Raw genomic sequence first — 18,127 nt, 5'->3', positions numbered from 1 at the left:
CATTGTATGAGAGTTTAAATTAATTGCAGCTTGGTTGAAAAAGTCTCCAAAGCATCCAAGCGGGCAGCGTGTTGGAGTCGCACTCAATAAAGTGTTGGCCCAAGATACGAGACTGACCCCTTGTTCTGCTTGACTATGGGGTTAAGTTATGCCCTGACTTGTGCATTGGAGAGAAGCGGTTAGCTAAACTGTAGTGTCAATGCACACCAAAGTCTGTCCTCATTTCTATAAGTGTACAATAAAAGCCACCTGCTCTAAATAAACAGACTCAGGCCTTGGCAACATATTTACAGCAATGCAAGAGGCATTTTGTGGTGAGTACATTAAAAGGTTTGTACTGTTAAAATATACCTCAGCAGGGGGGCGGCATTCAAACAAAGATACTTAAAGAAGGCTGGAGACATTTACTGTGAACTAGAGCCAGTAATAGGCTAGTGTTCTGTGTCATGCAGTCTAATGCTTAATGGCAATATTTTCATTTTAGCTGTCAGTCTGGCCTGACCAGGGTTAACAGTTCTCTTATTTTTGTGACAAGTTGTGTGTCTTTCATCTTGTCTGGCTGTGTTAGATTGGGGGAGGAGGGACGGAAAACTTGCTGGTAGCAATACTTTTTATAGGTTACCAGCAAGTGGAAAGTTCATGGAGATGACAAATCGGCTCCTGCCTGTTGCTGACTTAGGAAATAGTGACCATCATTTCTAGGAGGCAATGGCTGCCTTGCCCTAATAATAGAATCATAGAATGGGTACAGCACAGAAGGAGGCCATTCAGCCCATCGAGCCTGTTGCCAGCTCTCTGCAAGAGCACTTCAGCTAGTCCCACTCCCCTGCTCTTTCTCCATAGCCCTGCAGACTTTTTTCTGTCAGGTATTTATCCAATTCCCTTTTGAAAGCCATGATTGAATCTGCCTCCATCACCCTATCAAGCAGTGCATCCCAGATCCTAACCACTCGCTGTGTTTAAAAAAAAGTTTTTCCTCATGTCACCTTTGGTTCTTCTGCCAATCACCTTAAATCTGTGTCCTCTGGTTCTCGACTTCCGCCAATGGGAACCATTTCTCTCTAATTACTCTGTCTAGACCCATTATGGTTTTGAACACCTCTATCAAATCTCCTCTCAATCTTCTCTGCTCTAAGGAGAACAACCCCAGCTTCTCCAGTCTATCCATGTAACTGAAGTCCCTTATTCCTGGAACCATTCTTGTAAATCTTTTCTGCACTGCATTTGTTCAGCAGAACTAAAAAATAATATAGAATAGCTGGTTAAGCACCAATCAGCTGTGAGGCCTGTTGCTGGGCAGATATAACAGGATAAAAATGTCCATTATGAATCTTGTTTCTGAGCTTCCCTGACAGCTTGATTGGGAATTCATAGCCCAGTGTGAAATGGAGTCATACAGACGGGGCAGTTCCTCCTGTGTTCAATCTGTAATCTATGCTGAGTTAACTGACCTTAACTGATCAGATCAGCCATGAACTTATTAAATGGTGGAAGAAGCTCGAGGGGCCAATGGCCTACCACTACTCCTATTTCTTATGTTCTTATGTAATTGGAGCAGGAGTAGGGATGCAACACTTGTCTTCTGTAACCTAGCATATAAAGTAATGAAAATTCAGTTAGAATTACTGACTCCTGCTGGGAATTGCACATTATGAATGATGACAGAATCGAGCTGTGCTGTAAAATCGCTCACCGTTAAATAGCGTGCTGACATTCACTGTCTATGCTCACACATAAGGAATGCTAACTTTGGCAAGGTGTTGCATGGTGAGTGCCACCATCGAACATGTACCCCGGCATGATTCGGTAGCTTTAGTTGGGGAGGGGATGCAGCAGTAATGCAGTAGACTTGTGTCAGTCAGGCTTGTGATTTGTAGTTGTTACTGTTACCACGTTCCTCTCAAATTCCGTTTCAACGTTTGATAACTATTGGGCCTTCAACAGCCTTTTCTCTGCCTTCTGCAATGAAGCCGCTGTAGCTCTCTATATATCAGTCATCATCATAGACAGTTCCTCGGGGTCGAGGTCATTAATAAAAATAATAAAAAGCAATGGTCCGAACACTGATCCCTGCGGGACACCACTGGTGACCGGTTTCCAGAACAGATCCAAATCCATCTATAATTTTATTTGCCTGCGTCCTGCCAGCCAGTTCTGTATCCAGCTCAATATATTTCCACTAATACCGAGGAAGGGAGGAGGGAGGCACTGCACAGACACTTCAGCCTATTCTTGGCATTCAATGGGTTGTGGGTTCCCACTCCAGAGACATGGGCACAACAATATAGGCTGACACTCCAGTGCAGTGCTGAGGGAGCGCTGCACTGTCGGAGGTGCGTCTATTGGATGAGACTTCAAAGTCTGCTCTCTCAGGTGGACGTAAAAGATATATCAGTAATTAGCAGAGAAATAGAAGGAAACCGACTCAACACCTGTCTCGATGATCCACAAGACTGCAGGCTTCCATTTTTTTACTTTTGGCCTTGAATGACTCCTGTGCCCACAAAGGGCAATGTTTGTTTGCTTGGGGTTTCTTTTCAGAGAATACTGTATCGGAGAAATAATCTGTGGGGTTTTGTGCATTCCAGTCATTCTGCTTTATAATATTCTGCAAGTGGGATTACCAGGAAATTATTCCTACAGATGTTATTTCATTGGAAATGCATGTATGTTTTCATTTTTGAAGGCTGTTTTCTTAATAAGTGAATGGTTCCTGTAAGGTCAGGGATGTGCCATGGAGATTCTTCATGTTCATTCATTCTTAAAGAGTACTCATTCTTATACGTTTTCCTTTTTTTGTGTTGCATTTCCCCCTTTACTTAATTTATTTTAAAATGGTTTCTCTAGGCAATGCACCACTGCCAAGCTGAATTGGCGGCTAGTTGACCTCCCAGTTTGTTGCCAATAGCTCACGCTTTCTATTGCTTCATATTTTGACAAGACCTCTTTCCAATTTTTCCTCCCTCACTGAATGAAAGCCTTCGTTGGTGTTCCTGGCCTGCTCTTGCTGGTAGAGAGAAATCAGGAACATGTTATAAATGCCACAAGCCTACCATCATTACTCTTCCTAGCCATACTGCCATAGTACAACATTGTCCACACTCCGAAAGTACTACAGTAGCTGTAAAGCGCTTTGAGACATCCGGTGGTCATGAAAGGTGCTATATAAATGCAAGTCTTTCTTGTTAGTACTTTTACAGTACAGTGGGATAACGAGGTTTTGCTCTGGGTACTCTTCTATACATGTGCATTAATTGATATGACATTTAGTGGGTGAGGAGCATGTTTGCATGAAGGAGCTATCCTCTGCACAGCCCAAACATTCTTTGCGTACTTTATTTTTTTTTTGAAAAAGTAACAACAATAATGGGTTTCTGTGAGTAAATCCACAAGGACCTTTCTACAGGGAAGAAGACGAAATTGGAACAAAGTCATGGTAGGCACACTCAAAATATTTCCTAGTCGCTGGTTACATAGCAGCATTGGTAAAGGTTTGGGTGTGTAATACTGTGCTCACCTTGGTCAAAGGCTTGGTCAAAGAAGTTTTAAGGAGCGCCTTGAAGGAGGAAAGCGAGGTAGAGAGGCAGAAAGATTTAGGGAGGGAATTCCAGAGCTTGGGGCCTTCGTAGCTGAAGGCACGGCCACCAATGGTTGAGGGACTGAAATCAAGAATGCTTAAGAAGCCAGAATTAGAGGATAAAAAATATAAAACATCTTATGTGGAACATATTTATAAAAAAGTAGAAGTTTTATGAAGGTAATTTCCTGTAATTTTCCAATGATAATCGCTGGAATATTGAATTCAAGATAAATTTGGAACCATTGAATCATTTTGTAATTTGCTTAGCAAACTTCAAATTGATGTCGAGATACTATTGAAATCCTCAAAGATTGAATAATGTTTGTTCCCACTCCTCTTACTTTTATTTTTATTGTGATTGGTTTAGTGAAGAATTGGTTTCTCAATATGTGCGTAAAGCATGCAGTTTGAATGCCACAATCAATCTATGTCCTCTCCGCATCCAATGGAAATGCAACATGTCCTGTCCACTCAGAAATCTCCATTCTTTTCATTCTCACCGATGACATACACTAATGTTAGTGAGAAGGTTGGCATGAATGTAAATATGAAATTATTTTTAGTTATTCCAGGATCACACCCACTGGTGCCCTCCAGCACTGACGCCCCCTCACCTTCTTCACATCAGGGTCAGTGGGAGGACTTTAAATTGCACAGGGCAGGTGTGTGTAAAGGTCCATCTCCAGCACACATCTGCCCATGCAGTTGGAAAATCTGCTGCCTTCCCCCTCCCCCCAGCCCCAGCCTGGTCCCTCTCCATTTCTGGTTTAAGGGGACTGATAAAGAAGATTTTTTTTTTTTTTAGGTCCCTTTTGGGATCCAAGTTGCACCATGGCCTGGACCCCCCCCCACCGCCCCCCCCCCAGGAGGGTAAACTTCTGCCCATTTGGTGGCCGTTACGCATCGACTCACTCAGCATTCAGGCCTGCTGACATACGCCGGATCCCGAGTGAGCAGGAGCTCCCGGAAAAGGGAGTCACTGTCCCAACTCTGACCCTCTTCAGTAACAATCCCCACATCAGGAGGGGAGGTGGGGGTGGTGTTAGAGGTTTCATCCCTTACATGGCATGTCGTAAAACCTGGAAAGCATTTGGACCCAATACAACCAGCCTCTGCTCTTATCTTTGGGGGAGATATGGTTCTAGCAATCTTCAGCTGGAGTTACAATGGGAGACCAACAGACCCCCATGGATTTTCTGGATTCCACCAACTTTATTGTTCATAGTAGCGAACGTAATGTAGATTAGCAGAGGTGGTTTGCATGGCTGCTTTCCTCTCCATTTGAAAAGAATAGGAGCAGTGTGGCCTAGAAAAGATGCATTTACCAGTGCTTTTGCTTCCGGACAGTGGGTTGGTGTATTCTAAATGTGCAGGCACCATTCCATGAATTTACAGGTTATTTTGCACACACAGACTAATTCTGTATCAGTATAACTTCCAGTATCTGTGCTTAATTCAGAAAACGGCTGCAGATGGGAAGAGGCAGGAAGTCATCGTGTTAGACTCAAAGCGGAGCAATGCCATTAACATCGGACTGACAGTATTACCTCCTCCGAGAACGATCAAGACTGCAATTCTTAACTTTGATGAATATGCCTTAAACAAGGAAGGTATAGAGGTAAGTTTCCCTTTGTTTATTTGCCTCTATCTTTCTGTGCATTAAAATAGGCATGGGTATAGGATCAGTCCATCAAGATGAGTTTCACATTGAGGCAATCTGGTAACGTTGTTCAGTTGGCATTATTTTAATACTAGAGTTAACATTTAAAATAAATGGTATAACTCCACAGTTAAAATGACGCCAATCCTAAAATCTCAGCTTGTGCATCCGTAAACCAAGATGGCCTTGATTTCCTGCACATTCACCACATCTCAATCATGCTGTCCGGGACAAAGGTCAAAGCTGTGAGAATTAAGTTACTCTGGGTAACTAAAAATTAACAGGATCAAGGTCTATGTATACCTCCTATTTGATGTACATGTAGAGACAATCTGTCCATTTGACTGTATTATGCTATCTAGGTAATATGTCTCAATGATAGGAAATGGAACATTTTCCCTGTTCTAATACCAAGTAGCAGCATCAAATCATGCAGGTCAGACATAACACTGCAGGTATATCCAATATCCCATCATTTTTATTGAAGAATACAAGAGCACAGTTGGCAACAGTGGTGATTTTAAAATGACTGATGGATGTGAGTGCTGGGGGAAGACTTATTTTCTATGGCAGGATTTTTGATACCTGATTCGGTGTATTTATTGCATTTTGGAGCCGACTGTAATTCTGAGAGTGAACCACAGTATAATTGAATAAAATACATCACCACTCCAATCCCACTTCCTATTTTATTTCCTGACCATCGCAATTCCATAAGTACATTGAGGGGAATCATCAAGTTACGCCAGTTAATGCATTCACACACAGGAACTTGCACCTCATCTCAAACGGCAGCTGCAGCCAGTATGAAGAAAATAAATCTTCATGTAAGGCAGCAGCTTGGTACGCCCCAAATAATGCCTTTGGAAGAAACTGCATTTTAGCAGCTTATTTGTTATGTGTTTGGGGACAAACATTAAATAAACGTACCTGTAACTGCAACTCAGAAACCAACAGCTCATACAGATAAAAATATTCTGCCTCAAGTTTGTGCGCCAGAAACGAGTGGAGAAAGTAATGTCTGATCGGTTCCAGTCCCATCCTCCAATCGATCCGGTTCTAGCAATCTCCTGTCCCATCTTTCTAATGATCTGATTGCTGACAACCTCCAAAGTCAGTGAGAAATGCTGATTTTTTTTTTCTTGAAAATGCTGACACCTGGGTTGACTGTCAGTTTAAAAAGAACATAGTCAGCATACACGAGCAATCGTACAGGGGTAAGATTTCCTCTGTACGCTTAGCTATATTAGAATTGTTGAACCAGTTTGCAAAGAATGAGCTAATTATTTTTGTTACACCTATTGCACAGAGGAAAGTTTCATTGGAGAGCAAACTTCTCCCGACTCTGCTGCAAAAATGAGCTTTGACCCCCCCCCTCCCCTCCCCTCCCCCCCAGCCTCATGAGTCACCATTTTAGCTAAGTGACCCCAATCTTGAGCCACCATTTTAGCCATGTGACGTTTTTAACCGTTTCCCAGCCAACCTTGTTCCTTCTCCAGGTGAGATGGGTAAATTAATGCAAGGGGTTGTATTGCAGTTCATGCTAACTAAAAATTTCATCAAGACTGCCCAAACTAATTTCAGAAAGGATTTTTTTTTTTAAAGCACAATGCGGAGCCTTTTTTCCCCCATCAATCTGAGTGGATTTGAACGATTGCACAAGTCCCCATAGCAGGTCAGATTTGGGAACGATCAATTTATTACGACTGTCTCTAATTGCACCCTGTATCAGCTCTGGTGACTGATGGGCAAAGGCTGTGAAATAGGTTTGATTGGTGTGGGGCGGGGGCAAAGGACTCAAGGGAGGGGGAAACTAAGTTGAAATAAAATGAGGGATTAAAAACAAACAGCTTGGTACTTTTGATGCTGCAGGACAATTCATGGATGCTGTTCAGTCGTTTAGTTTGGACTTTCAGTTTGCACTCAAGCAACCCAGAGTTTGGATGACCAAAATGAATTGGTATATGAGGAGAGATATATTTCTAGCAATTCCTGCTCATCATTCCCCAAGAAGTGTTGAGGAGCTCAAACTTATCTACTCTCTTTCCCCCCCCCCCCCAAAACCCTCAACCCTCAACCCACCCCCCACCCCACCCCCACCAATCTTCCTACAAGCTTGCCTGGAAATTAGGACAGAATAAAACAAGTACAGTAGAATACAGCCAGTCCCTTCTAGCCTGTACTAATCCACACTAATAAAAAGAAAGTATTGTATTTATATAGCACCTTTCACGACCTAAGGATGTCCCAAAGAGCTTCACAACCAATGAAGTACTTTTGAAGTGTAGTCAAAGTTGTAATGTAGGAAACAGGGCAGCCCATTTCCACCCAGAAACAGCAATGTGATAATGACCAGATAATCTGTTTGTTGTGATGTTGGTTGAGGGATAAATATTGGCCAGGACACCAGGGGGAAAGCTCCCCTGCTCTACTTCGCAATAGTGCCACGGGATCTTTTACTTCCACCTGAGAGGGCAGACGGGGCCCCAGTTTTAATGTCTCGTCTGAAAAACGGCATTTCCCACAGTACTGCACTGGAGCATTAACCTGAATTACATGCTCAAGTCTCTGGAGTGTGACTTGAACTCACGACCTCGGACATAGAGGCGAGAGTGCTGCCACTGACAACAGAAAAGTCTGAGATGAGAAAAGGCCATTTGGCCTATTAATCTTTAAACCCTAATTTTCCCATTATAGCATCTTAGTTGCATTTTGAATCTTCCTGATGTTGTTTCTAATATCCTGCCTGGCAGATTTTTCCAAACATTACATCTGCTGTGGGGGCAGTATTCCTCACATCTTACAAAACGCTGGAAGCACATTTATAAAAGGACACCAAGAGGCTAATTTCTCTATCTGTATATGTTTAATGAGCAGAAGCTAAAGGGTCTAAAATTGACATAGAGTATCACTTTTTAACTAATTTTATTTCTGAATTTCCTTTCAATCTTCAACCTAAGATTTGAGGTATTCAACATTCTAATATTAGTGTTCACCTGTTACCTGAAAGTGTTGTTGGGCAAGTCAACATCTGGGGTTAGACAACAATCTCCTCCAATACATCAGGAGACTTGATGTGTAAAATATTTCATCGCCAAGAGCACTGGGGATGCATACAACAAACCAGTGACTCAACTCTGTTAATTTGTATAATTAGGGCAGCATCCTTTATGGGGCGGTTCACTCTCAAAATATAAAGTGTACAGACCATTTAAAAAGGTCCCCAATTCCTGCAGATGATTATAAGTTAAATGGCTGTCGTGTATTTGATTTTATTTTAGAAAATCCTCACCATGATTCCCAGTGAAGAGGAAAAGCAGAAGATCCAGGAGGCCCAGCTGCAGAATCCTGACATTCCTTTGGGTTCTGCTGAGCAGTTCCTTCTAACCTTGTCTTCCATTAGTGAACTCTCAGCCAGACTCCAGCTCTGGGCCTTCAAACTAGACTATGAAGCTGTGGAGAAGGTAACTTCGACCTAGAAACAACATGATTTGTTATATGTGCAGCATATGAACCTTATGATGTCCAGTCCAATAGATGGATAAATAATGTCCAATGGGACCTTGAGGTCTTTGCTGCTTATACCACGGCTATAAACAGAAGTGATGATTTGTTGCTGTCAGTGAGGAATATGAATGAAAATGATGTTGGATTTCCCACTGATGATTATGTGCAGCACAGTGATGCCATGATGTTGGAGAAAGTATCAAGAGGTGTTGTTTTGAGCATGACTATGATTGCAAGGATGACTTTACTTTATTCACTTTAATCCCTAGCATGTTTATTGGTCGGTGAGGGTATGTTTATTGTTGAAGGCATGCCGTTCTATAGTATGTCAATAATGCAGCTTAATATAGTTTGCAAGTTTGTGCCCTGAAAGATCCCCAAAGGGTACAAATGTAATTCTCTGAAAATTATCGATGATGAATACTGAATAGCTGATATCGCAAACTGTGTGAAGCTGCTAAACTGTAAAGAATTGCAAATGGGATTATTGCTCTAGCTGTTCTGTCATTTAGCGATGTAACCTGGTTGTGCGGCAAAGTTTTCTGGAAAATATTTATGCTGTACAAGCCAAGAATTTACACAATTAACTCCTTCCCCTAGCAACCTTGTTCAATAAGCCGAGAGCCCACTTCTTGGTGTAATGTATATGCAGCTTCTGAGACTCCAGTATGTAAATGTTAGATTAGCTCTATCGGATGATGCTAGATATATTGCACAATGCATCAACTGCTTGTGACCTTGGAGCTGTGACATGTTCATGTTCTGGTTGCAGGAAGTTGCAGAGCCTCTGCAGGACTTGAAAGAAGGAATGGACCAGTTAGAGAATAATAAAACTTTGAGATACATCCTGGCTACATTACTGGCTATAGGGAACTTCCTAAATGCATCAAATGTGAGTTTGAGTGTTGTCTTTCTCTGGTTTCTTCATTACTACTTTATGACATGTACATCAGCATTAGATATCTTGGGAAGAGCTCTTTCGTTTCTCACTAATGCGCATCCTGTCAGCTGTTCCACTATAATTGTGGACACACATCAAACTGATGCAAAATAATCTTTCTCCCTGTCACATGGAACTAGAAATGTTTACAGCACAGAAGGCGGCCATTTGGCCCATGATCAATCACAGAATCATAGAAATTTATTGCACAGAAGGAGGCCATTTGGCCCATCATGCCGGAATGATATCTGTTCTGGCTCTTTGCCAGAGCAATCCCACTGCCATGCTCTCTCCCCATAGTCCTGACTCCTCCTCTGATTCAAATATTAATCCAATTTTCTCTTTAAAGATAGTGGGCCAGATTTTGCTATGAGCGGCGAACAAATGCTGCCAGCCATTCGTTAGACTTGCCCATAAACCTTCCATGGGGCTTTGCACAGCAAGTTACTGTCAGCTAAACATCCAAGCAGTGCAGTGCCCTCTCCAGGGCATCTGGGATCTGTATGAACAGGGAAAGCAACTGTGTATCCCCTTAACCAATCAGATTGAAGAATCGTTAATAAGCAGCGCAGAGTCTGAGCCAGGAAGTGCCAGTTAGAATAGTGAATTCAATATCGAATCGTAGAATGGTTACAGCACAGAAGAAGGCGGCCATTCGGCCGTCGAGACCATACCGACTCTCAGCTAGTCTCACTCCCCTGCCCTATCTCCGTAGCCCTGCAAATGTTTTACCTTCAGATACTTGTCCAACTCACTTTTGAAAGATAAGATTGAGTCTGTCTCCACCATGCTTTCAGGCAGTGCCTCCAGATCCCAACCACTCGCTGCATAAAAAAGTTTTTTCTCACATCGCCTTTCACCTTAAATTTGTGTCCTCTGGTTCTCATCCCTTCTGCCAATGGGAACAGTTTCTCTCTATCTACTCTGTCTAGATCCCTCAGGATTTTGAACACCTCTATCAAATCCCCTCCCAGTCTTCTCTGCTCCAAGGAGAACAACCCCAACTTCTCCAATCTATCAACATAACTGAAGTCCCTCATTCCTGGAATCATTCTGGTTAATCTTTTCTGCAACCTCTCTAAGGCCTTCACATCCTTTCTAAAGTGTGATGCTCAGAATTGGACTCAGTACTCCAGTTGGGGCCGAACCAGTGTTTTTTATAGATTCATCATAATTCCTACACTTTTTGCACTTTTGAATGATAAGAGAGTAATTTCGAACAATATGGGCGTCAAGGGTTATGGGGAGCGGGCAGAGAAGTGGAGTTGAGGCCAAGATCAGATCAGCCATTATCTTATTGAATGGCGGGTCAGGCTTGAGGGGCCACATGGCCTACTCCTGCTCCTATTTCTTATGTTCTTATGTACTCTATTTATGAAGCTCAGGATCACGTAAGCCTTTTTAACTGCTTTCTCAATTGGACCTGCCACCTTCAACGATTTATGCTCACATACCGCCAGGGCCCTCTGTTCGTGCACCCCTTTTAGGATTGTATCATTTAGTTTATACATTCTTTCTACCACAATGTATCACTTCACACTTTTCTGTGTTAAATTTAATCTGCCATGTGTCTGCCCATTTCACCAGCTTGTCTATATCTTCCTGAATTCTATCACTCTCCTCCTCACTCTTCACTATACTTCCAAGTTTTGTCATCAGCAAATTTTGAAATTGTGCCCTGAACACCCGCGTCCAAGTCATTAATATATATCAAGAAAAGCAGTGGTCCGAGAACCGACCCCTGGGGAACACCACTGTATACCTTCCTCCAGTCAGAAAAACAACCGTTCACCACTACTCTCTCTCTCCTGTCACTTAGCCAATTTCGTATCCATGCTGCCACAGTCCATTTATTCCATGGTCTTCAACTATTATGTGGCATTTTATCGAATGCCTTTTGGAAATTCATGTACACTATGTCAACTGCGTTACCCTCATTAACCCTCTCTGTTACCTCATCAAAAAATTTAATCAAGTTGGTTAAACACAATTTTCCTTCAACATATCTGTGCTGGCGTTCCTTAATTAATCCACACCTATCCAAGTTACTGTTAATTTTGTCCCTAATTATTGTTTCTAAAAGCTTCCCCACTACTGAGGTTAAACTGACTTGCCTGTAGTTGCTGGGTTTACTTTACACCCGTTTTTGAACAAGGGTGTAACATTTACAATTCTCCAGTCCTCTGGCACCGCCCCCATAACAATGGAGGATTGGAATATTACTCAGTGATTTCTGCCTTCAATTCCCTCAGAATCCAAGGATGCATCCCATCTGTTCCTCGTGATTTTTCTATAAGTACAGCCAGCCTTCTAATACATCTTCTTTATCAATTTTTATCCTATCAAGTGTCTCCACTACCACTCCTTCACTACGTCTATGGCAGCATCCTCTTCCTTGGTGAAGACAGATGCAAAGTACTTATTTAGTACCTGACCATACCCTCGGTCTTCAACCATAGCTCTCCTTTTAGGACCCTAATCGGCCCCACCTCGCCTCTTACTACCCTTTTACTATTTACATGCCTATAAAAGACTTTTGGGTTACCTTTTATGTTAGCTGCAATTCTATTTGTGTAATCTCTCTGCCCCTCTTATTTTCTTTTACACTTCTCCTCTGAACTTTCTATCTATAGTCGGATTCTCCGATATATTAGCAACCTGACATCTGTCACACACACACTTTTTCTGCTTCATTGAGGCCAGTTCGTTAGATATATTCAAAAGGGAGTTAGACATGGCCCTTACAGCTAAAGGGATCAAGGGGTATATAGAGAGAAAGCAGGAATGGGGTACTGAGGTGAATGATCAGCCATGATCTTATTGAATGGTGGTGCAGGCTCGACGGGCCGAATGGCCTATTCCTGCACCTACTTTCTATGTTTCTAGGTTTCATCATATTCTCTATTTGTTTCATCATCCAGGGAGCCCTGACTTTAATTGCCCTGCCTTTCCCCCTAGTGGGAATGTACCTGAACTATTTCCTCTTTTAAGGCAGCCCATGGTTCCATTACAGGTTTCCCTGATAATCTTTCATTCCAGTTTACCTGGGCCAGATCCGTTCTCATCCCACTAAAATTGACCTTCCCCCAGTTAAACCTTTTTACTCTAGATTGTTCCCTGTCATTTTCCATAGCTAATCTAAACTTTATGATATATTATGTCCACTGTTCACCTACTGACACTTGCTCCTATGACCTGCCTCATTCCCCAGCATCAGATCCAGCAATGCCTCCTTCCTCGTTGGGCCGGAAAGATACTGATCAAGAAAGTTCTCCTGAACACACTTCAGAAATTCTTCCCCTTCTCTGCCCTTTACACTATTACAATCCCAGTCTATATTAGGATAGTTGAAGTCCTCCGTTATTACTACTCTCTATAATTCTTGCATCTCTCTGTAATTTCTCTGCAAATTTACTCCTCCATTATCTGTCCCACTATTTGGTGACCTATAGAATACACCTAGTAGTATAATGGAATCTCTATTATTTCTTAACTCTAGCCATATAGATTCTGTCCTTGACCCTCCAGGACATCCTCCCTCTCCACCACTATAACATTCTCCTTAACCAATATGGCCATAGAACCTCCTATCTTTCCTTCCCTATCTTTCCTGAACACCTTATAACCAGGAATATTTAATACCCAATCCTGCCCTTTTTTGAGCCAGGTCTCAGTTATTGCCACAACATCATATCCCCATGTGGCTATTTGTGCCTGCAGCTCACTTACCTTGTTTATTATGCTTCGTACGTTCACATACATACACTGTAAACCCATCTTAGACCATTCTGTATTCTCTCTTAGTTCAACCCCATCTAACACCTTATTATTTCTTACTTTAGTGCTCTCTGCCTCTCCCAATATTTGAGCACTTTATTTCCCCTTTCTAATGTTACATCCTGGTGCTCATCCCCCTGTCAAATTAGTTTAAACCCTCCCCGACAGCACTAACAAACCTTCCTGCGAGGATATTGGTTCCGGTGCTATTGAGGTACAACCTGTATAGGTCCCACCTCCCCCAGAACCGGTGCAAATGCCCCAAGAATCTGAAGCCCTCCCTCCTGCACCATTTCTCCAGCCACACATTCATCTACTCTCTCCTCCTATTTCTATACACACTCGGACGTGGCACCAGGAGTAAACCGGAGATTACTACCTTTGAGGCCCTGCTCTATAATCTCTTTCCTAGCTCCCTAAAATCTGCTTGCAGGACCTCATCCCTCTTTCTACCTAAGTCATTGGTGCCGATATGGACCACGACCTCTGGCTGTTCACCCTCCCCCCCCCCACCCCTCAGAATGTTCTGCAGCTGCTCAGTGACATCCTTGACCCTGGCACCAGGGAGCCAACATACCATCCTGGAGTCACGTCTGCGAACACAGAAAGGCCTGCCTGCTCCCCTAATTCTAGAATCCCCTACCACTATTGCTCTCCCTCTCGTCTTTCACCCCCCCCCCCCCCCCCCCGTACAGCTGAGCCACCCGTTGTGCCAAGGACTTGGTTCTGGCTGCACTCCCCAGATGAACCATTGCCCTCACCAATATTCAGAACAGAATACTGATTGGAGAACGAGATGCACTCAGGGGATTCCTGCACTACCTGCCTCATCCTCCTCTTCTGTCTCGCGGTCACCCATTCCCTCTCCGGCTGCACACTCTTCAGCTGTGGGGTGACCACCTCCTGAAACATGCTATGCACGGAGCTCTCAGGCTCACGGATGCACAGTGATGCCAGCTGCTGCTCAAGTTCCGAAACCCATAGCTTGACCTGCTCCAGCAAACAATCAAGTACAGGAAGCAAAAGAAAGATTGGATTAAGAGAGAAAGAAAAAGTTAAAAAAATGCAATTACATTTTTTTTTAAATTTCCAACAATAATTAAAATCCTGAAGGAATGAAACTCTGCACTTGTAAAACTTAATTTTCAGTGCCAGAGAGGTTGTTTGGTAGTAATTAAGACTTATCACACCGTTAAAAACATCAGTGCAGGAACTTTGTGCCGCTCAATTCATTTTAATGGGGGGCCAGATGGCAAGATGCTGTTTTCACACAGCTTAAGGAGGAGTGCCATACAGGAGACTACGATAGTGGGACTGGCGATATTAGGGAACATATTCCAAGGCTTTGCTCATGATCTGGAGCCTTGCTCAAAGGAAGTGTTTATCAACAAATTGAATGAAAATGTCTGCTTTCCTGATTTATGACACCCCTCTCCGCCCCAATTATCCAGTTATTAAAATTACTCCTCTAAGCTTATCCTGTTGTTTGTAAGGGCAATAGAATTGGAAAACCTTATTTGTTATGGTATACATTTAAGGTGAGAACGTAATGTCAAGTAACAAGGAATGGCTAAACTTAGAGCACAGTGAAAGAATGACTTCACTTTTTGTAAAAACTTGGAGAACTGGGATAACAACCAGACAGGACCTGTCACACTGCTCGTTGGGGATTAGTACTTTAACTGGGAGAGCTTGATAGAATCTGTTTATAAAAGGAGAAGAGCTGAAAGCAACAAGAAAAGATGAAAATGAGAGGGAATGGGATAAAGATGTTAAAAGGTTCACAGTTGTTGTGAGCCTTTCGAGCTAACTGAACGAACAAACAAGATGAAATAAAACAGAAAATGCTGGAAACGCTTGGTAGGCCACGCTGCATCTGTGGAGAGAGAAATACTTAGGGGGAAAAACATTCGGATTGTTAGCACCTCCCCCTCCCCACCCCCGGGGGTGCTAACTGGGCGCAAACAATTTCTCGCGTGAGGTCGCTACCGCCTCCCACAAAATTGCGCGGGAGTTAGCAGAGGCGCGAACCGGCAGCGCCCTGCTCCCACTGGTGGCATCCCGGGTTATCACCGCGCGGAGCGGAAGTAGGCCGTACGGTCGCCGCGGATGATGTTTGCCCAGCCTCGCGGGTCGCGAATGGTTGCCGTGGTTCAGGAATATGGTGGAGTAAGAGGGGTAGACGCCAGGAGTGTGGATTACCTTTCCGGCCATGTACCCATAGGGGAAACCAGCCCAAGCACCAGCCTTTGAGAGGGAGAAGGTATTAAGTTGTAAGTAAAACAAACTTCAAAGGGATGAGAAATAAATGAACTGCTTAACTGTTAATCCATAAACCTACAAACAGTGAGAAATAGTTATAGAAGCTTTCGGCACAGTACAAACACTAGTACATACCCCTAAAAGACAAAGGCTCCACGTGTAGTTAACCAACCATGGTCAATTAATGAGGTAAGAGATAGTAGCAAGGTAAAAGAGACTTGCATTTATGCAAGGAGAGATAGAAATCCAACAGACTTGGAGAGCTCTAAAAGGCAACAAAGGAATACAAAGAAAATCATGAGGTGCAGAAAGGGAATATGAAAAAAAAACTGAAAGCTAACAGCAAAATGTTGATAAATACATTAAGAGAAAGAGAGTGGTAAGGGGGAAGGTGGGCCGATTAAAGATGCATGCAGGCGAGACTATAATGGACAGTAAGGAATTGGCGGGCTTGTTAAATGAATACTTGGTATCCATTTTTACAATAGAGGAAGTGGCATAAAGGAACCTAAAAATAAGTAAAGGGGAGGAATTTAGTGAATTTAATATAAGTTTAAAAAAAATTATAATGGAGAAAAGAATGGGGCCTACCTCCAAGCGCCAGCTAGGTGATTATAAATCAGCAAAGAAACAAATCAGGGTACTGTCCTATTGGGATAAAATTACTTCCTGGGTGAGAGGATATATTTCATGCACCTCTCCACTCAGTGGGAATGACTTCTGAGTGGAAACAAATCAGGGTACTGTCCTATTGGGATAAAATTACTTCCTGGGTGAGAGGATATATTTCATGCACCTCTCCACTCAGTGGGAATGACTTCTGAGTGGCTGATACAGCTGCATATAAGACCACCTATACCTCTGTCGAGCTACAGTATGCGGACGACGCCTGCGTCTGCGCACATACAGAGGCTGAACTCCAGGTCATAGTCGATGTATTTACTGAGGCGTACGAAAGCATGGGCCTTACGCTAAACATCCGTAAGACAAAGGTCCTGCACCAGCCTGTCCTCACCGCACAGCACTGCCCCCCAGTCATCAGGATCCATGGTGCGGCCCTGGACAACGTGGACCACTTCCCTTATCTCGGGAACCTCCTATCAACGAGAGCAGGCATTGACGACGAGATCCAACACCGCCTCCAGTGCGCCAGTGCAGCCTTCGGCCGTCTGAGGAAAAGAGTGTTTGAAGACCAGGCCCTCAAAACTGCCACCAAGCTCATGGTCTACAGGGCTGTAGTAACACCCGCCCTCCTGTATGGCTCAGAGACATGGACCATGTACAGTAGACACCTCAAGTCGTTGGAGAAATACCATCAACGATGCCTCCGCAAGATGCTGCAAATTCCCTGGGAGGATAGATGCACCAACATTAGCGTCCTTGACCAGGCCAACATCCCCAGCATTGAAGCACTGACCACACTTGATCAGCTCCGCTGGGCACACCACATCGTTCGCATGGCAGAAACGAGACTCCCAAAGCAAGCGCTCTACTTGGAACTCCTTCACGGCAAACAAGCCAAAGGTGGGCAGAGGAAATGGTACAAGGACACCTTCAAAGCCTCCCTGAAAAAGTGCAACATCCGCACTGACACCTGGGAGTCCCTGGCCAAAGATCACCCTAAATGGAGGAAGTGCATCCGGGAGGGTGCCGAGCACCTCGAGTCTCATCGCCGAGAGCATGCAGAAATCAAGCGCAAGCAGTGGAAAGAGCATGCAGCAAACCTAGCCCACCCACCCTTTCCCTCAACAACTATCTGCCCCATCTGTGACGGGGACTGTGGTTCTCGTATTGGACACCTAAGGACTCTCTAAGAGTGGAAGCAAGTCTTCCTCGACTCCGAGGGACTGCCTATGATGATGATGATGAGTGTGACATATGGCGGTGCCATTTGTAACGAGCTTAAATGTTGCAGTTTACTCAATTTAATAGTAACCCGTACAAATAGCTCACACGGAAACAGTGTGGGCCTGAATTTGCGGCCCCTACAGGCGTGTACAAAAACTGGAACTTGCGATCTGTCAAGAATCCTCTTGCTAGATTGCACACCTCCAAAGTTAAAGGGCCTCCGTGGGCGGAGAGTTGGGAACTCCTGCCCAGCAAATGCCCTTCAAATTCTTACGCCTGGTAAAAGGAGGCGTAAGGCCCGAGTAAGTATGTCTTTAAATCTAACCGCGGTTCACACTTACTCCCCTTTCCATGGAAACGAGCGCTATTTGTACTAAGCACAAACTTTCACAGTGCATCCTTCATATTCCTCCTCCCCCCTCAATTTCCTCTCATCCTCTCCTGAAGATGACTCATGTTGGGGTATAGTTTCATGGATGTCAGCAGCCCTCCACCCAGGTCCAGTGAGTGTCGACCAGTAATTCGAGTTGGGGAGCATTGCAGCCTGCGCTCA

At 43.7% G+C, this 18,127-nt stretch overlaps 1 protein-coding gene across 8 annotated transcripts in view; it reads left to right on the top strand.

The window, feature by feature from the left end:
- fhod3b (formin homology 2 domain containing 3b) overlaps positions 1 to 18,127 on the top strand; it is a 679,123-nt gene that overhangs the window by 619,281 nt on the left and 41,715 nt on the right. For all 8 annotated transcript variants that reach the window (XM_070880475.1, XM_070880473.1, XM_070880474.1 and 5 more), the window contains 3 exons: positions 5,040 to 5,198; positions 8,522 to 8,704; positions 9,520 to 9,639. In XM_070880475.1, coding sequence (XP_070736576.1) covers positions 5,040 to 5,198; positions 8,522 to 8,704; positions 9,520 to 9,639 — 462 coding nt within the window. The remainder of the gene's footprint in view (positions 1 to 5,039; positions 5,199 to 8,521; positions 8,705 to 9,519; positions 9,640 to 18,127) is intronic.

This window comes from Pristiophorus japonicus, chromosome 5, assembly GCF_044704955.1.
Source record: "Pristiophorus japonicus isolate sPriJap1 chromosome 5, sPriJap1.hap1, whole genome shotgun sequence".
In the NCBI taxonomy this organism is placed as follows: Eukaryota; Metazoa; Chordata; class Chondrichthyes; family Pristiophoridae; genus Pristiophorus; species Pristiophorus japonicus.
Note: the sequence above shows the minus strand (reverse complement) of the source record. Positions and strands in the feature narration are given on the sequence as shown.